The sequence below is a fragment of the Spermophilus citellus genome (genome assembly GCF_964194105.1).
Source record: "Spermophilus citellus genome assembly, chromosome: 1".
NCBI lineage: Eukaryota > Metazoa > Chordata > Mammalia > Rodentia > Sciuridae > Spermophilus > Spermophilus citellus.
In genome coordinates, this window is record NC_138182.1 from 222,943,114 (window position 1) to 222,967,758 (window position 24,645).

Consider the following 24,645-nt stretch of genomic DNA (forward strand, 5'->3'; position numbering starts at 1 on the left):
CTCTGTTTGTGTTTTTCCACAGGGAGAACAGCAGCCGATTTGGATTCCAGAGAGATTAACTAAAGCAATTTCTACAGAAAAAGAAGATGATTTGACTCAAATCCATAACAGCTGATATCCAGAGCTCCAGCTTGGCTATTCTTACATCTGTGACAGTGATTAACCAGGGTGCTTTTTTCAATATCTATTTTATTATTGCATTTTTTCCACATCATAAAGTTCTATTTTATTTTTGAGCTTATACAAACCTAGGTTAATGTTTTTCTGATCAGTTTTATTTTTTGACTGTGGAGTTTTTAAACATTGCATGGAGATTTCACCTAGGTAAAGCTACAAGGCCTTTATTGTCTTATGTGTTGTATGTTGTGTGCACACTTCTGTTTTGTGGTGTATGTCTGTATGTGTGTATGTCCATATTTCATATATGAGGAGCGCTCATGAAAAAATGGATCCAAATTTTTTTTTTTATTCACATGATTTAAATGGTTTAATTTAATTTAGGTAAACAGCTGTTAAGGATTGTTTTTAAAGGAGGTTAACAGATCTGTTTGTTTACTTTCACCTTTCCTTTTCATTATATTTAATAATTCTGTTCAGGATAATGTCTCTTTAGCATCATTGCCAGAATTCCCATCTCCATCCCAGTGCCGGTGAAGACTAAGATAAAACCAAACTACAGCTTCTATGATAGCTATCACAGTAAACTGTATAAACTGATGCATCAATGAATATAACTCAACAAGTAATACTCAATCAAGGACTCGATTTACTTTGGGAGGAAATGGACATATTGATAGACTCCTCCGCTTTGAACTGCTTGCAAAACTTGCCTGGACTATATATCACTTGTATGCACTGTGAACTATCATTTGGTGCAGTGATTTGTGGTAGTGCTGGCATATCTTTGCTGATGGTGTCACCAGTGATGCAATTTTTCCAAAGGAACCGTCAATTGGCTTGGTGTCGTGGCATTTCTGTATCCTCCTCCCTTCTACTAGTGATGGTCTAAAATTTGGGGGCCAACAGAGGTGAGGCAAAGAACCTCATCCCCCCACTGGCACCAAGGCTAAATTTGGGGGCCAAGAGAGGTGAGGCAAGAACCTCACCCCCCCCCCACTGGTGCATAGGCCTATCCACAAATATGGCTGAATGCTGGACTGGTAGTCAGTGACGGGTTGATCCGATTGCAGTGGTATCAACCTAAGACAGGAGGCTGACACCTAGAGGTCAGTTTTCCCATGACGGGTAAGAACCATATGTTGAATTGGACAACCTACCAGGCACGGTCCTTAAGCCACATTGCTTGTTGTTTAATTAACCAGAAGGTGGGAGATGCTGAGGGCCATTGCCAAGTAGGAATGACACATCGAAATTTCCTTGCCAGCGTACCCCATGTTAAATGGACTTGCCTTGGAAATTCACTGTGACATTGCATGTGTGTTTGAGAAAGGTGACCCTGCTCAAGGACGAGGGTGGATACAGGTTTAGGGTGTATCCTGCAGGTTTTAGGAAGTATCCCAGTTTAGGATAATTTGGGTTTAGGGCGTTCCCGGTTTAGGACAATCTGGGTTTAAGGCAGTTCCAGGTTTAAGGTTATTGCTGCTGGGAATAGGGAGTATCCTGCTGCCTGAGTTCCCGTTGAGTTCTCGTGGAATTGAGAAAGTATTTGGGACGTGAATTGTGCGGCAGAACTTGGATTTCCCCAGAACGTGTGTGTAGAGGCTGGTGTGAGTTCGGGAATAAAGAATTGCTGTTTGAATCTACAAAGCTGTGAGTGGCTCGTGATCTTGTGCCCAGCCAGACTGCGGCAGTTAGCCAGGCACAGTGGCCCACACCTGTAATCACAATCACTCGGGAAATTGAGGTAGGATCACAAGTTTGGCTTAGGCAACATAGCAAGACCCTGTTTCCCAAAAAGAGCTGGCTTCTAGCACAAAAGAAAAAGAAAGAAAACAAACAAGTCTTCTTTCTTTCCACAAAGAAAGAATTTTAAAGGCTGAGAAAATGGTAGGTAGTTATTATCCTTGAATCAATTACTACTATGTTAGGCTGGTGGCAGAGGTACCTGGTGCCTATGAAGTTGAAAACAGAGGAGCAGAGTTCTCAGGTGAGAAGCTCCCAGAAGGCATTGCTGGTGGTCCCCTCATTAAACACAAACGCCCCCACTAGAAGAAACAAGAACCCCCTTCCTCAAACAACAGACAGTAAACCAAGCATATTAAAGGAAGTCTCCAAATTTCTAAAAGGAAAAAGAAATAAGGACATTAAATAAAATCCCTATTGATGAATAAGGAAATAACTTGCTAGTAGCCTATAAGATCTCAAAATTGGAAGTTAGAAGATTAGATTGAATAGTTTAATTCGTTTTTATGAAGTACTATATTGGAAAAGTGGGATTATTGCAAAACTTTGTATTCTCATTTTCACAAATCTTTAAAGCTCTTAGATGTCTGTAGCAGTTCCTAAAATTACAATGACTTTCCCATAATATTCTCTTATTAATCACCCACAAAATTAATTAAAATTCAATAAAAGTAGTCTGTATTTGATCCAATGAAATGTTTTTAAAAGCATAATACAGGTAATATATATAATAAAGCATTCCTCAGTTGGATTCAGGTGAAAGTTCAAGGTTTTTAGGTCCTATCTTTAAAATACAGACTTTTTCTTAATTATCAAATATATATTTCACTCTACAATACATGACAAGAGAAAATCATACAAAATAAAATAATCAGTAACCTCAACACTTGAAAATGATTATATTTAATATATTAGCTTTATTTAAAATTTAAAAATATATTCTAAATATTTTCCCATTCCAATGACACATTCCCTTACAACAACTATTCTAAATATATATATTTTTGAGGGGAGAGGGATCTCCAAACTACTTTATACTCTTAAAAATTATTAAGGACCTCAAAACTCTTTTGCTTACATGGATTGTATTTATCAGTATTTATAGAATTAGCAATCAAAGCCGAAATTTTAACATTTTATTACTTCATCTAAAAATGACAATAATAACCCATTACATGTCAATATTGATAATATATTTTACAAAAAGCAATTCTACTTTCCAAAACACAAACAAAAACATTTAGTGAGAAGAGTGGCATTATTTTATAGTTTTGCTAATCTTGTTAATATTTGGCTCAATAAAAATTCTTATATCTGCTTCTGTGTTCAAAATGTAGATATGTTCTATTAGCAGGAGTACTTCAAGAAAAGGTAGAGCCACAGGGATATGTAGTTGGAAAAGGGAGGGGTAATTTTCAGATAACTGTGTTTATTTTATTTATACCACACTGAAACTAGAAAAGTTGCAGTTGTTAAAAAATTAGTTGCAATGTGGAATATGAAAAAATGAGCTTTTCATACTCTATATACTCCTGAGAGGATGAAAGTGTAAAAAATGAATAAAGATCTTAGTACTACTGCAAAAATAGTTTTGACCTTATGGACCCTCTTAGAAATATACTTTGATAACTGCGGTTCTACAACTTCATATTTAATTGTTAACATAGCATTTTATTATATAACATTTTATTTAGTTAATAACCTGTTGTTGAACATTTATGTTATTCCCAAGTTTTTCCTACATTAAAAAATGCTCATAGCTGGGCTCAGTAATACACATTGATACTCAGGAGGCTAAGGCAGGAGGATCACAAGTTTGAGGCCAGCCTCAGCAACTTAGCGTGACCCTGTCTCAAAAAATAATAAGAAGAAGAAGAAGAAGGGCTGGAGATATAGCTCAGTGGCAGAGAACCCCAGTTTCAATCCCTGGTACCTTAGATCCATCATTCTGCATGCTTATTTTCTCAGGATAATACTATAGAAAGTAGAATTTGAGAGTGAAAAGCAAATCGTTTTCAGGATTTTCACAACTATTTCCAATTTTCCCTCTAGAAATGGTTAACTTGCATTCCTATTAGTAGTGAGTACAAGAGCCTTACATTTTCTTTTTTTGTAGGGAGGTATCTTTATTTATATAGATGTTGCCTGTTAGCAATCTATGAGGATCTAGGAGAAAAATACATCATTTCACTTTTCAAACAGAAACTTCCCTCTCTGAAGTTACATAATTGTGTCTAAGTCAGTCCAACCTAGAATTTAGAAGACATTTCTTCATAAAGATCATGCTGTAAACACTGGTTGGAAATCTGTTTAATAGTAATATACCTTGTTTCCATTATAAAGTAAATGAATTTTTGTGGAAGCTAATCACCCCTAACATTATAGCTAGAGGAAATGCAGCCAAGAGCCAAAAAAGTAATGACAAAATAAAATTTTGGAACACAACTCCACCATATTTAAGAAGTTATTATAGATATATGAAGTTTAAAATATTCCATATAAAAATTCAATGATCATATATAAATCCTATTGACATTTTTGCGTTACACAAAGGGAAGATCAAAATCTTTTACCAGGTTTCCCCCAAATCTCTGCTTTGAAACACTAGTCTCATTAAAGAAGAGCCTTACATTCTTACCCACACTCTTATCAACATTGGGTACCATGTTAGTCCTGTCTTGATGGCTGTTTTCAGAAAATCAGAGTGTGACTGGATTGGCTCTCCTGAGCTCACCACCCTATATGAACTATAGGACTTGAGATTTACTGGAATCCTGTGCTAGCAGAGTACTTCTCTGATAAGTCTACCACAGTGTTTATTGAATGCTATCTACCCTCTGTCTTCTAAATTTCTTAAGAAAGAAACAATGTCTCCTTATCCAAGTAAGTATATACCACAGTGCTCATGGGATGGAGACAACATTTTTCACTTCAAAAATGCCCTGGATTTAACTCTTGGCTTCACTACTTCCAGCTGTGTGTTAGAGCCTCATTGTGTTCCCCAGAACTCAGACATGGAAAAGTGATCACTAATGTGATAGTATTGACCCGGGCCTTTAGGGGATGCTAACTAAGGTCATAAAATGCAGCTCTCATGAATGGGATGGCAACCTTAAGAAAGAAGGTAAAAGAGCCAGGTGTGGTGGCACTTTCCTGTAATCCCAGGAACTTGGGAGACTAAGGTGGGAGGATTGCCAGTTCAAAGCCAGCCTCAGCAATTTAGCAAGGCCTTAAGCAATTTAGCAAGATCCTGTCTAAATATAAAAAATAAAAAGGGCTAGGGATGTAAATCAGTGGTTAAGCATCCCTGAGTTCATTCTCTGATGCCAAAAAAGAAGAAAGAAAGGAAGGCAGGAAAGGAGGAAGGGAGGGAGGGAGGGAGGGAGGGAAAGGAAAGGAAAGAAAGAAAGAAAGGTAAAGGGAGTGCCTGAGGCCTTTTTGCTCTTTCCACCACAGACACATCTATGGTACCTCCATCTTGGACTTACCAGACTCCACAAATGTGAGCAATATATTTCTGTTTTATAAATTTCCCATTCTCAGGTAATTTGTTACAGCAACACAAACAGATTAAGATACTATATGAGCAAATGACTTCCTCTTCCTTTCTTGAACTTGAAGGCCATCAGTTAAAAAGGAAGACTAACACCTACTTTGTAAGGCAGGTGTGTCAAAACAACGTGCAAAATATCTCATAAAATATAGATTGTCTTTGATTTATAATGATTCAACTTTATGATGCATTTTTAATATGCATTTAATAGAAACCACATTTTTTCAAATTTTGAATTTTGATCTGTTCCTGGGTCAGCAACATGTGACCCAATACTCTCTCACAATGCTGGACAGTGACAGCCAGCCACAACCCCCGGTCTGGCATGCCATCATGAGGGTTAACAACCAGCACTCTACAGTGTACTGTGTTGCTGCCATGATGGTCAGTAGGCTAGGTGCATTAAATGCATTCTGACTTATGATATTTTCAACTTTCAGTGGGTCTGTCAGGACATAACCTCATCACAAACTGAGAAGCATTTGTACTGGGCAAATAACAAATGTTCCATGTGTTCTCTCCCTTTTCCCTTCCATTATTCCCATTGTGAAGTCCAAACTTTGAAGAGCTGCAAACCCACTTTAATAAGGTTATAATTAAAGCAGAAGTCACCTCCTTAACAATGATTACCTCTGAAAAGTTTAAGTGCAATAAGCAAAATGGATGCACCTTCTAATCATTCTTCCCTGTGTCACTGATTCATTATGCACTCATTCACTTGCTCATTATAGGAGTAGAGAATTCTCATACAATCCAAGGGCTAAGGGTGTATCCAGGCCTTTCAGGAAAGAGAAAAGAGGAAAATCATGAGGGATCAAGAGAGCTACTCTCTATAAGTGTGGCTTTGTTCTCTGCTTCCCTCTGAGCATTTTCTCTTCCCTTCTGTCCCCACCCTCCCACCATCTCAGCTCAACATCACTATCCTCAAAGGACACCCTGAACCCCAGAGGCTGCAGAACTTTCTCAGAGTTCAGAAAGATATTGCACTGCTTTTCTCTCTTTTAATCTCTGTGATCCGGAGAAGGAAAAGACAGGGGTGGGAAAAGCAACACCACCTCACCCCTGGATGTTAGCCTGACTTGCTTTGGTGAAGGAAGGAGCCTTTCCTGTGTGTCAGGATCAGTTCAAATAGCTTTCAGGCCCTGGATAACAGGGTCTGCTCATGGTTTTCTAAGTCCTGTAGGCACTCTGTATTGGGAGGACTGTTTTAAAGTTTTAGAAACATGCCTGAGCCTGAATTCAGACCCCTGGTGGTGGCCCCAATCTTTCCCCATATAAGGCCATCTCGCCATCCATCTTCTATGCTCTGGGCTCTCTGCCTTAACAACTTTATTTACTATTAAATACCTTTTCTTTTTTTTCCTGAACACTATCTCAGACACCAGTTATGCTCAGCAATTTTAGCTAATGTTGTTTTTTTACCACATGCTGGACAATTTACAGTATAAGTTCAGATTTTTTTAAATAATAAAAAAATTAACCAGTAATTTCCAAAAATAAAAACCAATACTACATCACAAAATATTGTTGCAAGATCACAATAAGGTTGACTAGATATCTAAAACGTTGAGACCTGTCCCCCAAATCCCTCAAGCCAACTAAATAGAATCTGTGTCTCTATTTCCAAGTTACCAAACAGAATCAACATTACCTGAGTCTCACTTCTCCCCTTGGTGGGGGTTGTATAGTAACCCACCTGTGAGGTGGAGCACAGTTCTCTGGAATATTGGCCTAGGTATACAGACTAGAAGCAGAACTAATGAGGTTTCTGATAATAGCAAACAGATAAATAGAGATTTAAGACTCCCAGACAGGGATATCAGGGCATATAAAACAGGTGATATTGAATTTCTGGTTGTTTGTTTTTATTGTGAAATGAAAAGTCCATGCTAGAACAAACATTTTCCCCATTAAATACAAAAGGAAAAACACTTCAGCTTCATATGGTATTTGTTCATTATTCTGTTATATTTTAATTAAATTTCATATTTCTTAGGGAAATATTAACTATTCCTTGTTTAAATAAAATGGTATACATCAGCCAGGCATGGGGCATGCCTATAATTCCACTGACTAGGGAGACTGAGGCAGGAAGATTGCAAGTTCAGGCTAGCCTCAGCAACTTAGTGAGATTCTGTCTCCAAAAAATGGAGTAGAAAGAAATAGAAAAAAAACTAAGAAATGGTTGTCACTTCTCGCCATTTTCCTCTGAGCTAATGTAGGCCACTAATTCTGATCAGTTGTTTAAATGTTAAGGCCCTGATTTTCTGATGCCAAAAGTCTCCTCTCTGCTTTGGTCCTCTGGTCATAGTGGCTACATTGTCCTTCATCTCTCTGCCAACCTAGGTGGGGAACTCCACTAAAAGGTCCAGTATGTAAACTCCACTAAAATTTTTTTTTCCAAAAGGTCAAGTATATATATGAAGAGGAATCCTAATTCTATCAGACAATAAATTTAACCACATACTTGGCTATCAGGCAATTGTAGTTTACATCAACACTGCTAACTTTTTATGTTACCATCCCCCTTTGTATCTTGTTTAAGAAATCAAGGAAATAAAAATGTCAGTTCCTCTGAAAGTTTTCTATCAGGGACCTGCAGGAAGCAACTTTCTGGGAGATATCCTATGAGCAAGAAAGACTGAGGCCCAAGTTCATGCCCAGCCTGCCCTGTGTACCCACTCACTCCTCCCCTGAGCACCCATTTCCCATTTCTAGTGCCCTCTTCCCCCATGAGAGCACCCTACTTCTTATATGTGGAAGAATCTGTTCAAAAATAAACACAATCTAAAAGAGAAAGATTTAAACTATTAATTCTCTTAGAGGTGTTTGTATTTCTGTAAATTATTAATTTCTTCCTATTGAGTTTCGTTTTACCAAATTCAATGACCACTTCTCAATTCTCTTAAGATGTTGAGGACCAGACAACAAAGTAATTTGTTAGGAGGGTGTAACATGAACAATGTTAACCAGAGGGAAGGAGATGAGATTCTGGGGATGAAATGTCATCATGAAATCCAACAATTTGTTCACTTAACAATCATCTCCCCCGACCCCCAGGAACATTTTACCACTTAGCTACTTTCAGTAATTTGTCTAGAGTTTCACTAAATTGCTGAGACTAACCTTCAACTTGCAGTCCTCCTGCCTCAGCTTCCCAAGTCATTGGGATTGCAGGTGAGTGCTAGTGTGCCCAGTTCAATGAGCATTTCTGAGGCACCTGCTATGTACCTGCTATATTCTAGTTGCAGACAGAGAAGAAAGGTAGGCTGCTGCCCTTAGGGAGCTGACATTCTAGTGGTAGCAATAAACAATTAAAATAAGTCCAAAATAACATTTCAGATAGTGATAGGAGCTATGAAAGGCAACGTGAAACAGTGACTACTGTGAAAGGCATAAAGGGAGTGAACTCAGCCTGTTAGGCAGGGGGTTGAGGAGAGCTTCTTGAAGAAAGTGACAAGTGCGCTGAACCTCAATAGTGGGTTTGGGGAAGCAGCATTCCATGGAGGGAAAAAAAGCAAGTGCAAACACCTGGATGCAGGAACAGGCTTAGCCTGCTGGAGTGTTGTAAACATGACCCAGTGGCAAGAGATGAGCCTCAGGAGGTCAGCAGGGGCCAGGTCAGGGAGGGTCCTGAGAACCCTGGTAAAGGCACAGAGGGGAAGCCTCTTGCCCCATGCTGCAAAGCCAGGAAGTGGCACAGTCGGAATGGTAATCCAGGTCTTCTCCATCCTATCAGGCATTTTTAAAATACAATATAATCTGTTTTATGACCCCAAGTGGTACTGAATGAAGAGAGCATTTACTGACACCCTGGGAGATCCCAAAACTCTAAGAAGAATAAAGACCAGGTCTCATTTTTCTCATGTCCCCTTGAGGAAAAAAAAAAAATAGATTTGAAAAATTCAAAGTTCATCATCCAAAGACCAACACAAAATCTGTCTTTTAAATAGAATATCACAATTTCATAGATATGGTAAATAAATATCTATTGAACGCTTATCACATAACTCCATATAGCATGAAGAGAAGTTATTTTGGTGTTGCTATCTTTGACCTTATGAAAATGCAATCACACCAGATTGCCTAATGTCTATTTTTAAACATAAGATCTACTCTCTTTATTACACATTAGGAAACTTAATATAGCTAAGGTGCTGATCAGGATTAACTATTATGTAGATTTTCAGGATCTTCTTAAGCGTTTTCTTTTAAAAAGGTTTGAAGTAAATGAAAAAAATATTTTAAAATAATAAAATTATGCTCAAATACTCAAATAAAAGGAGTATATCAGCTAAGAACAGATGTCGGTTCAATGTATAAAGTATGTATTTATTGTATATATATATCTACATACATTTGTACATTTAGAGAGAGTGAGAGAAAGAAAGAGAGATATAAAATCTCAAGATAAGCACTGAACTCATGAAGAGTTCCAGCACTAGAATTAGGGATAGGACACTCACTATCTGAAATTATGTAAATCACTCATTATTGCTAACCCTCCATTTTCTTTTCCCTAAAATTAGAATGTAAACAATGCATATGCCATGGAGCTCTGGTTCAATAACTCAAAATAACAAGCTTCAGTTCTTAGAATAGATTAGGTTTCCTTGAGTCAGTGTTGGCCTCTCTTCCCTGCTGTGGGCCTTGTCACTCATCAGAAACACAGGAGAGTTGGGGACACCTAAGTGCCCTAGAAGGGTAAGTGTCATCAGCAGCCAGGCTCCAAGAGAGACTGAGAGAAAACTCCCAGGGGGAAGGAGCAGGAGGCCTTAGCTCTTTGGGACCAATTCATTTTGCCAGTATATTAGCTTCTACTAATGACTTGTGAAATTGTTTAATGTTGACCCTCCTCAGAAGCTAAACTGGAAAGAGTTAGAACTTGACTTGTTTGATTCCCTCTATGTTTACATTGCCTGGCACACAGTAAGCACAAGGTAAAAATCTGGTGAGTGAATAAGGCTCATTTCCTATTGTAGATACATTTCTGAAAAGGAAGGGAATTAATTTTATTTACCAATCAACAATGTTAAGTGTCCTAGTGAAATCAGCCATTAAGAAGGAATTTGTGATGAATGTAAATGTTTTAAAATGTGTTAAATTGACATTGTATATATTTATGTTCTACAACAGTGAATGTAAATTTCTGTCTAGCATGTGGATTATTCTTAAAGAAACCATAGCTAAATGACAAAAACATAGTAACAGCTTCATGAGAGGTCTTTGAGCATTTACAGTTTAGTAGACTAAATAGTAGTATCAATTAATCTTCTCACATATCTTGGATTTTATCAGATTAGAATGTGGAATTTTGGAACTGAATCCACTCCAGTTGCCGTGAGAGAGGACTTTTCTCTGGGCAAAGGGAAAGCCCAGTTTTATCCTCCCATCTATGATCTGGCTCAAGGATGAGTCTAGGGGTGACTTTCCCACAAGTAATAGAAGGTAGGAACAATCACTGCAGACATCATAATTGAACAATCCTTCAGTACTTATCACTGTCCCCTCCAAGCTAGTGTGTTTCAGACTCACCAGGCATTTTCAATCCCTGGTAAACGAATGGCCAACGACCAGCAAAATCCTACCTGATCCAAGTTCAACATCCCAACTAAATCTGCTTCTTGAAAAAGTCTGGAACCCTTGATAGTCACTCACTCATTCATTCACACCATTCATTTATTCAGCTAATAAATATTCTCAACTCTGGTGAATCCTCAATAATTCTGGATGATGAAAAAAGCTTAGAGCAGCAATTCGCAGCACAACAGCTGAAACCAGAAATTTAAAGGAATGTTTACCATATATTATTCCTGGAATACCTTTCTTCTCAGCTTCAGTGTCACTCTACAAAGCCTTTCTAAATCTCATTTTAGAAAAAAATTTTTTTTTCTTTTTCCTTGGTTAATATCCTTAGTGTCATAAATGACTATTTATGGCAGTTAATCGCTTCCCCTTACCAGAATGAGCTCCTTAAGAGAAGCAACTGTGCCATCCAATCATCTTTCTGTCTCTAGTATCTAGCACAGGGCCTGGCATACAGAAATCATTACTGATGGAGCAGTTCTATGAATTTCAATGAAGCTAACAGATTTCTAGGTATTATCAGACCTGAATTGTCCAGTATGGTAGCCACTAGCCACATGTGGCCATGGAGCCCTTGAAATGTGTTTAGGTAGGGTATATTTGAGATGTGCAATATGTGTAAAATATACAAGAAATTTCAAAATTGTAGCAGAAGAAAGAAAAATGAAATTATGTCATTTGCTGGTAAATGGATGGAATTGAAGAACAGCATGCTAAGTGAAGTAAGCCAGACTCAGAAAGTTGAGGGTTAAATGTTCCCTTTCATATGCAGAAGCTAGAGAAAAATAAGAAATTTTTAAAAGGGGGATTTCATGAAAATATAAGAGAGAACTTAAAGTTAAGTGAAGGATGGAGATTGAGGGGGAGAGAGGAGGGATGGGAATGGGGAGACAATGTGGAATGAAATTAACCAAATTATGCTATGTGCATGTATGAATACATCACAATGAATTCTACTTTAATATACAACTATAATGCACCAATCAAAACAGCAATAAACAGAAGGAAGACCAGTAGGGAGAAGAAGGGGATGGAGGAGGGAGGACAAGGGGAAAAGGGGAAGTGCTGGGTATTGAAATTTAGCAGGTTATGTTATATGCCTTTGTGGATATGTCAAAATGAACCCCACTGTTATGTATAACCACACCACACTAATAAAAACATGAATAATATTTAATACAAGATAATGTAAAATATTTCATTAATAATTTTTACATTGATTTTATGTTGAAATGATAGAACTTTCGCTACTGAGTTAAATAAAATACATTGTTAAAATTAATGTTATCTATTTCTTTTTACATTTTTAATGTGGCTACTAAAAATTTTTAATTATATATATGGTCAGCATTATATTTCTTTTTTTAATTAATTAATTAGCATTATATTTCTATTGGATAGTGGTGGATTAAGCCAAAGATTATTTTCATGTATAAATCACATTCAAGTCTCTTATACCTGATACTCTAATAAGTTTTCCTCATAGGAAGGGGAATTTGGTTATAATGTCTGAATGGACCCAAGGCTTTCATCAAGCCTGTGTTCAGAATAGCCAAAGAATATAAACCACTTTTTTAAAAAATATTTATTTTTCCAATCAGATGTGTCTCCTGGAGGCAGCATATTGTTGGATTTGTTTTTTTAATCCATGATACCAGCCTATGTCGCTTTATTGGAGAGTTTAAGCCATTAACATTCAGAGTTACTATTGATATATGGTTTGTACTTCCATCCATGTTTGATTGTTTATCCTTTTTTTTAAAAAAAATTTAGTTTGTTTCTCCATGATTATCTTTCCCCTCACCCTCTGTCTTTACTGAGGCACTTCCCACTGATGGTTTTGGTTATTGTTTTTCATTTCTTCCTCGTGTAGTGTTTTGCTCAAAATGCTTTGCAATGCTGGTTTTCTGGCTGCAAATTCTTTTAACTTTTGTTTATCATGAAAGATTTTTATTTCGTTGTCATACCTGAAGCTTCATTTTGCTGGATACAGAATTCTTGGTTGGCATCCGTTGTCTTTCAGTGTTTGAAATACATTGTTCCATGACCTTCTTGCTTTTAATGTCTGTGATGAAAAATCCGTTGTTAACCTTATTGGTTTACCCCTGAATGTAATCTGTCTCCTTTCTCTTGTAGCTTTTAATATTTTCTCTTTGTTCTGTGTATTGGATATCTTCATAACAATGTGTCTTGGCGTTGGTCTACTGTGATTTTGTGTGCTCGGTGTCCTGTATGCATCTTCAATTTGTATATCTGTTTCCTTTTTTATTTCTGGAAAGTTTTCTGTAATTATTTCATTCAGCAGGTTACTCATTCCCTTGGTTTGAATCTCTGTACCTTCTTCTATCCCGATGACTCGTAAGTTTGGTTTTTTTATGTTATCCCATAACTCTTGGATGTTTTTCTCGTGATTTTTTACCAGCCTTTCTGAGTTGGCTAGACTCTTTTCAAGATGATATATTTTGTCTTCATTATCTGACGTTCTGGCTTCTACTTGCTCCACTCTGTTAGTGATACTCTCAATTGAGTTTTTAATTTGGTTTATCGTTTCCTTCATTTCTAGAATTATTGTTTGATTATTTTTTATAATCTCTATCTCCTGATAGAGATGCTTAACTTCTTCTTTTATCTGTTTATGTAATTCATTCTCAATGTGTTCTTTTGCTGCTTGAATTTGCTGTCTTGTATCCTCTTTAAGGTTCCATTCCATCTGTCTAAGGTGTTCCTTGAGTTCTTTATGTGACCATTTTTCTGATGACTCTAGGTCCTCCTGAATATTTAGGCTGTCCTGCAGTGTTTGTACTCCTTTTCTTCCTTGCTTTTTGAAGCTGCTCATGTTACTTCTTGTTCTGTTTGACTGCTGAGTTACTGTTTACTCCTATAAATTTATTTGATGCTGTAGCCGCAGGTTTCAATGAAGTTATCTCCTCCGCCGCAGTCTGATGACGTCAGTTCTCTGCCATAGTGGTGTCTCTTGCAAATGGCGACAGTTCGTTTCCCTCTGTAGGATGAGAAGGGCTGACCAGTTGTTTCAGCCGGATGGATTAATGCTGAGTCACAGCTGTTTGTCTGCGGGAAGCAGGCGAACGGGAGCTTGAATTCAGCCGATCCGGGCTCAGTGTGTGTTCTGAGAGGCCCAGACTGTTCGCCCCAGATCCACGTCAGCTCAGCATTGCCTAGTGATCCAGCTCATGGTCCCGAACCTGGGCCGCCCGCTGGGGTCCTCGGTATACAGCGGAGTTTTACAAAACCTTTAAAGAAGAATTAATACCAATACTTTTCAAGTTATTTCAGGAAATAGAAAAAGAGGGAGCTCTTCCAAATTCATTCTATGAGGCCAACATCACCCTGATTCCGAAACCAGACAAAGACACCTCAAAGAAAGAAAACTACAGACCAATATCTCTAATGAACCTAGATGCAAAAATCCTCAATAAAATTCTGGTGAATCGAATACAAAAACACATCAAAAAAATTGTGCACCATGATCAAGTAGGATTCATCCCTGGGATGCAAGGATGGTTCAACATACGGAAATCAATAAATGTTATTCACCACATCAATAGACTTAAAGATAAGAACCCATATGATCATCTCGATAGATGCAGAGAAAGCATTCAACAAAGTACAGCATCCCTTTATGTTCAAAACATTAGAAAAACTAGGGATAACAGGAACTTACCTTGACATTGTAAAAGCTATCTATGCTAAGCCTCAGGCTAGCATCATTCTGAATGGACAAAAGTTGAAGGCATTCCCTCTAAAATCCGGAACAAGACAGGGATGCCCTCTATCACCACTTCTATTCAATATAGTTCTCGAAACACTGGCCAGAGCAATTAGACAGATGAAAGAAATTAAAGGCATAAAAATTGGAAAAGAAGAACTTAAATTATCACTATTTTCAGATGACATGATTCTATACCTAGAAGACCCAAAAGGGTCTACAAAGAAACTACTAGAACTAATAAATGAATTCAGCAAAGTGGCAGGATATAAAATCAACACGCATAAATCAAAGGCATTTTGTATATCAGCGACAAAACTTCTGAAACGGAAATGAGGAAAAACACTCCATTCACAATATCCTCAAAAAAAAAAAAATACTTGGGAATCAACCTAACAAAAGAGGTGAAAGATTTATACAATGAAAACTACAGAACCCTAAAGAGAGAAGTAGAAGAAGATCTTAGAAGATGGAAAAATATACCCTGTTCATGGATAGGCAGAACTAACATCATCAAAATGGCAATATTACCAAAAGTTCTCTATAGGTTTAATGCAATGCCAATCAAAATCCCAACAGCATTTCTTGTAGAAATAGAGAAAGCAATCATGAAATTCATATGGAAAAATAAAAGACCCAGAATAGCAAAAGCAATTCTAAGCAGGAAGTGTGAATCAGGCGGTATAGCGATACCAGATTTCAAACTATATTACAGAGCAATAGTGACAAAAACAGCATGGTACTGGTACCAAAACAGGCGGGTGGACCAATGGTACAGAATAGAGACACAGAAACCAATCCACAAAACTACAACTATCTTATATTTGATAAAGGGGCTAAAAGCATGCAATGGAGGAAGGATAGCATCTTCAACAAATGGTGCTGGGAAAACTGGAAATCCATATGCAACAAAATGAAACTGAATCCCTTTCTCTCGCCATGCACAAAAGTTAACTCAAAATGGATCAAGGAGCTTGATATCAAATCAGAGACTCTGTGTCTGATAGAAGAAAAAGTTGGCTCCGATCTACATATTGTGGGGTCGGGCTCCAAATTCCTTAATAGGACACCCATAGCACAAGAGTTAATAACAAGAATCAACAAATGGGACTTAATTAAACTTAAAAGTTTTTTCTCAGCAAGAGAAACAATAAGAGAGGTAAATAGGGAGCCTACATCCTGGGAACAAATTTTTACTCCTCACACTTCAGATAGAGCCCTAATATCCAGAGTATACAAAGAACTCAAAACATTAGACAATAAGATAACAAATAACCCAATCAACAAATGGGCCAAGGACCTGAACAGACACTTCTCAGAGGAGGATATACAATCAATCAACAAGTACATGAAAAAATGCTCACCATCTCTAGCAGTCAGAGAAATGCAAATCAAAACCACCCTAAGATACCATCTCACTCCAGTAAGATTGGCAGCCACTATGAAGTCAAACAACAACAAGTGCTGGCGAGGATGTGGAGAAAAGGGTACACTTGTACATTGCTGGTGGGACTGCAAATTGGTGCGGCCAATTTGGAAAGCAGTTTGGAGATTCCCTGGGAAAGCTGGGAATGGAACCACCATTTGACCCTGCTATTGCCCTTCTCGGACTATTCCCTGAAGACCTTAAAAGAGCATGCTACAGGGATACTGCCACATCGATGTTCATAGCAGCACAATTCACAATAGCTAGACTGTGGAACCAACCCAGATGCCCTTCAATAGATGAATGGATAAAAAAAAATGTGGCACCTATACACAATGGAGTACTATGCAGCAATAAAAAATGACAAAATCATAGAATTTGCAGGTTAATGGATGGCACTAGAGCAGATTATGCTTAGTGAAGCTAGCCAATCCCTAAAAATCAAATACCAAATGTCTTCTTTGATATAATGAGAGCAACTATGAACAGAGCAGGGAGGAAGAGTAGGAAGAAAAGAGTAACATTAAACAGAGACATGAGATGGGAGGGAAAGGGAGAGAAAAGGGAAATTGCATGGAAATGAAGGGAGACCCTCATTGCTATACAAAATTACATATAAGAGGTTGTGAGGGGAATGGGAAAATAAACAAGGAGAGAAATGAATTACAGTAGATGGGGTAGACAGAGAAGATGGGAGGGGAGGGGAGGGGGGATAGTAGGGGATAGGAAAGGTAGCAGAATACAACAATTACTAATAGGGTATTATGTAAAATTGTGGATGTGTAACCGACGTGATTCTGCAATCTGCATTTGGGGTAAAATTGGGGGTTCATAACCCACTTCAATCTAATGTATGAAATATGATATGTCAAGAGCTTTGTAATGTTGTGAACAACCAATAAAAAAAAGAGAAAAAAATATTTATTTTTTAGTTGTAGTTGGACACAATATATTTATTTTATTTTTTAAATTTTACTTTTTAAAAGTTTTACTTTATTTTATTTTATTTTACTTTAAAAAAAATTTTATCAGTCAGTATATCCTGTACTTTAGTATTTTGCTGTTTTAAAGAAAAATAATAATTCCAACTCTTGCTATATTTCTCTATGTTGAGTCAAAGTCTTACCAAGGGCATGTAATATGCATGCAGCCAACACTTAAATAGCTCTTCAATTTCTGGCTCTAAGTGCCTCTGCTTTATCCTATCTCCTCCCTCAGCTTCTGGCATCCTGAGCAGTCAGCCTGCCCTCCCATTCCCAGCTCTTTCCACTGACCTCAGAAGAAGGCAGGCTCAAATAACACACTTGTCAAAACACCTAGGCAAGCACATCGGTGACAGACACCATATAAATAGATATATGGAAACAGAATGCTCCGTACTGATAACGAAAACCACTTATGAACTCCCTTCACCTTCCAAAAGATTTGTTTCCTTTAATAATTAGTTAAATGTGAATTTCACCAATAATTTTAATTCTATCAGCTTAGACAGACATTTTATATAGGCACTGGCTGAGCCACATGAAGGTGATTTTAAGTGTTGGGTACTGCTGTGACAAAAATTCCCTGTGCTTAAGAAGAGAAATCAAACGATTAACAGAGATTGATCCAAAACAAAAATGATAAAGTTTCTAGGTGATCTGTTGGAAAGACCGAAGAGTTGGGCTTCATTGGTCCTCACTCAGAAAAACAAAATGAACAACAAATTTCACAAAAACCTCAAGTGTCACACACACACACACAAAGAGATCATGAATTTGAAACATTTAGCACAACATTGGCACATATTTAATAAATATTAGTTGAATGAAAATATTCATGTATAAATGTTTATTATATAAAGCAATACTGCCATTATCACTACTTTTTTATTGTTGTTTTGTTTTGAATTTTGAGTGGTATATAGACGTAAAATGGCTTTCCAATTTTACTTAATAAAATTTCAAGTCCTCACTATGGCCTACAAAGCCCCACATGATCTGCAACACAGCTATCTCTTAAACTCACCTCTGACCACTCTCCTACTTGCTCACTATGCTCCAACAACTTGACCTTGTGCTCTTTAAGTGAGTCACACATTCCTACCTCAGTACTTTTGTACCTGCTTTTCCCTTTGCCTGGACCACCCATTCTTTCAGTCTTTGCTCAGATGTCATCTCATAAGGGAGGCTTTCCTCACCATCCTGTCCAGAACAGCATAACCATTTCTGTACTTTCCTCACATAACTTATGGCTACCCAATGTATTCTATATTGATTCATTGTTTGTCTTTCCAGACTGGGAAGTTGAAACATTTCAGGAGGGCAGGGACTTTGTCCAAAATGTTCGCCATTGTCTTCCTTGGGCATAGGAATTACCTGGCACATCAAAAGAGTTTAATAAATATCTATTGAATGAATAAATTAACCAACATTAGATTGGAGTCCAAACTTGAGGTCTAGTCCTAATCCTACTATTACAAAGCTGTATGACTTTGGAAAACAAAATGTCTCTTGACAATGTCTTGAATCTGTAAAAGAATAGATATTTCTAAAACCTCTCCTGGCTCTAGAACCCTGTAGATTTTATAGACCCACTTTTTACAAATGATCTTATATGAAGGTTTAGCAACACAAAAAAATCTTTTTCTATAACCACAAACTATAAGCCCTCTGGGGCACATTATTGATTCAAAACCCTGTTCCAGTGATGAAGCCTTCTCAAATCTTCCCAGGTATTATACATTTCAGGACTTTCTCCCTAGTTTGAGGTGCTTCATATAGACCTTCTCCTCCTTCAATCTCTCTAACAGTTAATGGCATAATTGTGTTTTTCTATTTCTCTAGTTAGAAATGTGAACACCTTGAATCTGGTTATGGATTCTTAGTAATTTTTGTATCTCCAGCACCTTACATAGTCCATAGCACCCTATGAATGTTTACTGAATGTTACAGATAAGCCAAAGTGGAATGTCACATTGGAAAACTCATATTGGAAAAGGATACCATTACCCACCCCTCATTGATGAATAGCAGGCAGAAGGTAGAGCTTTGCTGCCAATAATGATTCATCTGAAGGAATCTAAGAAACTAAAATTTACTAAGAACCTACTAAGTCAAGTAAGCCCACATAAATGTACATAGTTTTTTTTCATCCTTATGACAACCTTATGAATTAGAGATTATTACTATCATTTTATGAATGAGAAAATTGGGTTCAAAGGGGACAGATTTGTCCATGAAAGAACAGCTAATAGGAGGGTTGGGGATGTGGCTCAGTGGTAGAGCACTTGCCTAAGATGCACAAAGCCCTGGATTCTATTCCCAACACTGCAAAAATAAATAAATAAAAATAAAAGAATAACTAATATGATTTACACACAGCCCTTTGAATGCCATATATCATATTCACATGACTGAGTGATATATCATAAGAATAATTTTCTAATCCAATATAAGTACTGGTCTGTGTAATGATGTGTTTTCTGCATTATCAATTACATTTTTATAATTAGAAGGGATGGTTCCTTGATTCAGAAAGGTAGCTATAGATAAATCTACATATGACACCTGGAAGGGTAAAGAAAAGGTTTACAAGTAGAGTGCTTTTTGTCTTTATATTAACATAATATATTACACATAACAAAATATACTACATATATATTGATGAATAGCAGGCAGAAGGTAGAGCTTTATATACCAAAAAGCTCATTGTAGAAAAACCAAAAAGTTAAGATAAATATAAAGAAAATATTCTTTTTAAAAAATATTTTTAGCTTTAGATGGACACAATACCTTTATTTTATTTATTTATTTATTTATTAATATTTATGTGGTGCTGAGGATCGAACCTAGTGCCTCACACATGAGAGGCAAGTGCTCCACCACTGAGCTATCACCCAAGCCCCTAAGGAAAATATTCTAACAACCATATATAAACATTTTTAACCTTAAAATAAAACCTTTACTAACTTCAACTTAACCTTTATCAACCTTGTTAATATTTTAAGCCTTTTTCCAGTATATCTTTTTTTTTTTTTTCGAGGAGGATGGTAACCAGGGATTGAAGCAGGAGTACTTAACCACTGAGTCACATCCATAGCCCATTCTTTCTATTATTTATTTTGAGGCAGGGTCTCACTAGGTTGCTTAGGGCCTCACATGCTGAGTCTGGCTTTTAACTCTGATCCTCCTGCCTCAGCCTCCCAAGTCACTAGGATTATAGGCTGCACCACCACACCCAGCATGTGTTTTAAATTATTATTATTATTATTATTATTATTATTATTACTACTACTACTATTGGTACTAGGAATTGAACCCAGGGGCATTTTACCACTGAGCTACATTCCTAACCCTTTTTTAATTTTTTGAGACAGAGTCTCAATAAGTTGCTGAGGCTGGTGTAAAACTTGCAATCCTCCTGCCTCATCCTCCCAAGTCATCCAGTACATCTTTTACTCAATATAAGCATTTTCCATGTTAGAATTTTCACAAATAGCATTTTGATAATGGCTTAGTAATATTATATCAAATAGATACAAAAACCATTTTGTTATTATTACTTAGATTGTTTTCATTTCTAACTTTTATGTGCCTTTTTTTTTTTTTTTTTTTTTGGTATCAGGGATTGAACCACATCCCAGCCCTTTTTAATATTTTATTTAGAAACAAGGTCTCACTGAGTTTCTTAGGGCCTTGCTAAGTTGCTGAGGCTGGCTTTGAACTCAAGATCCTCCTATCTCAGACTCCTGAGCCACTGGGATTACAAGCATGTGCCACCATGCCTAGCCTTATGTGCTTCTGAATTTAAAAAAAAAAAATGTTTGTAATTGCAGCTTCAAAGATTGGTTCTGACCTCTGAGAAAATGTAGACAATTTCTATTCAAAAACAGGGGAAAACATCCCTCTAGTAAACAGAGATGAGTCCTTTCTTTTTCCTTTTTTTCCTTACCTTTCAAAGTAAGTTTCAACTATAATAAAGAAAGTCTCTCCTCACAAAAAAAGGGGGGGGGGGGGAGGGTGGCTTGGAATACACAAACCTAGGCTCACATTGTGATTCTGACATTTTCTTGCTTTATATCCTCAGCAAATTACACAAAGCTTATTTCCTCATCTGTAACAGGACAATCACTTCCTAGTGTTGTTGGAAGGATTTACTGAGACAACATATGAAAACACAGCACTAGGCCTGCCACAGAGTGAGCAAGGCCCTCTTTCAATTGTAAACTTCTGTGCAAGAGTCAAAAGGAAAGAAGTGGAAATGATGATACATAATTCTCACTTCCATCTATTAGAGAATATTTCTAGTACCAAAAGACCAGAGGACTTTAGGACATATTTACAAATACATGACACACCAAAGTGGTTTGGTTCCTGACAACACTCTGTGGCAGGTGTGATCTGGAGACTCCCAGTTCCAATAATAGTCGCTCCCCACTGACCTTAGTCTAGCTATAGATACAGATACCATCTCCTTTCCCATTGCCCCCACCCCAGTCCAAACCTTAGATATCACCTTTCCTTCTGTGACTATCTCCCTAATTCAAACCCTCCTAAAACCTATAACTTCCAACCTGCCTGTCACACTGATTTTCTGTCTATTCTCCTAAATCCTGTTCATGTTTACTGACTCCTTATTATCCATATCATCGAATCAGCAACCAAAACTTTGATGTTTTTAAGGCCACTATAACCATATATCTTATTCTTTCATGTTCCTACCTATCCTATTTGTTTCTCACTTTTTTTTTTTTTTTTTTTTTTTTTTGGTGTCTGCTTTACCTTACCACCTATATATAATGAGAGCAGGCCTATGTTTACTGTAGATAAATCCTATCCTTACCTGAAGGTCTTGCCCTTCATCAAAGTACAATCCAGCCTCAAAATGGTGCTTCACATTGCCAGATGCTCACATTTTAGTGCAAATAAGTTTTCAGATTCTCTTGGGGTGAGGGTAAATTTTGGTTGGGCAAGGATGAGCATCCCAGGTACCACTAAGGGAAAAAGTTATAAAGGATGGGCTGACACACTTCCCCTTCTCAATATGCCCAGGAATCACTGAACCCTTACTCCCTGTTCCATTTATCATGGGTGCCTTCTCCTCCACTCTTTATTTAAGCATTTCCTTGTCCATTTTCTAAGGTCCAGTTCATGCCCACAACTTCAAGGCAGCCACTACTCTATCTTCTCTCTTCTAACCTTCCACATTACCCACGGTCTGTCCTCCACTCCATCTCTAACTTTAATTTAGCACAGAGTCTCATACACCCCATTTTCTCCTTAATTTTCTGCACAATGCTCTTGAGCAGAGGTTGTGCCTGCTTCCCATTTGGTAGGTACTTGGGAAACCTGTGACCAATATTCAAGGCTTATCTGACTGACCAGTTGCCCTAATCAATGTCACTCTATGGACTGCTTCTTCAACTTCAGCTCTGCTAGTCTTGGATTGGGTGGTACTTTATAACTTTGGGTAAAACATACATTCTAAAATGGTACACATTCACCTACTAAGTCTTTCTATTGATATGAACAAATTTAGGAAGAAACACCTTTGCCTGACACTCAGAAAAATACAAAACACCTATGCTTAGAAAATAAATAAAGGCAGAAACAAATCCAAAAAGAGATGATTCCTACTATTCTCATTTTACAGCCTGCATAAAAGTGATTAGGGAGATCAAAGTGAAGGAAGACCATCTTTTAAATATACTATTAACTGGGTTCTCATTCACTTAAAAGTTGATATTTCTGTCCAGGAGGAATTTAAGAACAGGGGTTACTGGAACTCATACTTCTTTTTTTCCAAAAAATGTACAGGTCTTTGTACCAAAAGCAAGTCCCCTTATGGCAAGCTGGTCCACTGCTACATACCCAGGAAACACCGTTTATTTAAAAGTATCAGAGAAGCCCTCTCTGCCTTAGCTCCCATCCCCCCTCTTCTCTGGTTCAGGTTTTCAAGATTGTTCCTGTGCCTTGGGACAGATGTAAGCGTTCCTGCACAATTCTGCAATTAGGCAGGACATTAAGTGTATCTCCAAGAATAGACAAGAGCCCCAAGTCACTGGAGCTGGGAGGTGGAGTATAGTGAACTTGGCTGCAGGTGTGCCTGTCATTCCAGATGACAGCGAGGACCTTCACCTTCAAGTTCTTTAAAAGACAGCACACCCCAAAGTACTTAGCTCCAGGGAAATTAACTCCAGAGGTTTAAAAGGAAAGGAGAAAACAAGACAGGAAGAGGCTAGCTGCCCTGCGAAGCACCTGCCTCCCAGTCGCATTTCCAGGCCGGGCGCCCTGGCGACGGCCCCTGTGGGAGAGAAGCTCCCGCTACCTGGCGTCGGGCTCCTCCTCCGACTCGGCTGCAGTCTCATCCTCCTCACCCTCCGACTCCTCCTCAGTCTCCAGCTCCTTGGCCGCCTCCTCGTCCCCGTCGGAGCCGAGGAAGCCGTCGGTGGCGTGGTTGCTGTCGCTGCTCGCCATCGCGTCTCTCTGGGCCGGAGTCGGAGCCGCCCGCGCCGCGCCTGGTGTTCTCCCTCTGACTGCGCCTCTGGCCCGGGCTCGTCCCTGCCCCGGCGGGGGCGGCTCGGGTTCCCAGCGCTGGGGGCGGGTAAGCCCCGCGACTTTAAATAGAAGGCGTCAAAAAGTTTCGCCACCACCAAGCTTCAAGGGCCCCGGGCTCAGCCTGACCTCTTCCCCGCCTGTGTGCCAGCTTCCCCGCGCCCTCCCCTGCCGGTTTTGGCAGATTGCTGGCGGGCTCTTTCGACAACTGGAGAGTCCCCACGTCAAGGCGCGCGGGCTCCGGTGGCACCTGGGCTTCAAAGGAGGAAAAGCTCTTCAGCCCGATCTCGATCTCCCTTTCCTTCAGAGCCAAATATTTCGATGAGCCTTTTCTCCCAAACAGTCCTTCCTGGGCAGAGAGCTTGCTAGTGTGAGGTACTGTCGAGGGTTATTGCAGAGCTCTGAGGCTCTGGAGAGCTTATGGTTCCACTGCTAGTACAGAGACTCGGAAGAAACAACACTAGGTCTCTGCCCAATTAGAAAGCTGTTTTGAACCATTGTTCAATATTGGCTCTCTTTACAATTGTATATTCTTTCTGTGGCCCCTGATTGTTCAACCAGGTCATTATTTCAACTAATTTTAAACCCACACTAGCTAAAGGCAAAGTTTTGTCTGAAAATAAGGCCAAAGGTCCCCAGACCTCATTGGATCTTGTGAAGCCAGTGCTTAAAATGTCCCCACTACTTAAGAACTAAAGCAGGAGAGCCTCATGCAGATAAAATCCTGACAGCCCACATCTTACCTATTTGGTCTCCTCTTTGGAAGTCAAGGATTCTCAAAATTTATACCACACATTCTCTCTCACATGTGAATGTAACAAAAAGTCAATCTGAATGTAGAATAGTGATTACTAGTGGCTAGAAAGGGTGGAGGAGAGGAAGATGGAGGGGGGTGGGATAATGGGTACCAAAACAGTTACATCAAAGTTCCTGTGCTCCACAGCACAGAGGGATG

The 24,645-nt window shown here is 38.4% G+C and overlaps 1 protein-coding gene across 1 annotated transcript in view; it reads right to left on the minus strand.

Annotated features, from left to right (window-relative positions):
* CMYA5 (cardiomyopathy associated 5) overlaps positions 1-23,749 on the minus strand; it is a 102,708-nt gene extending 78,959 nt beyond the window's left edge. The window contains 1 exon segment of the mRNA XM_081307427.1: positions 23,464-23,749. Within this exon segment, the coding sequence (XP_081163553.1) occupies positions 23,464-23,612 (149 nt within the window). The 5' untranslated portion in view covers positions 23,613-23,749.
* Positions 23,750-24,645: the final 896 nt, after the last annotated feature.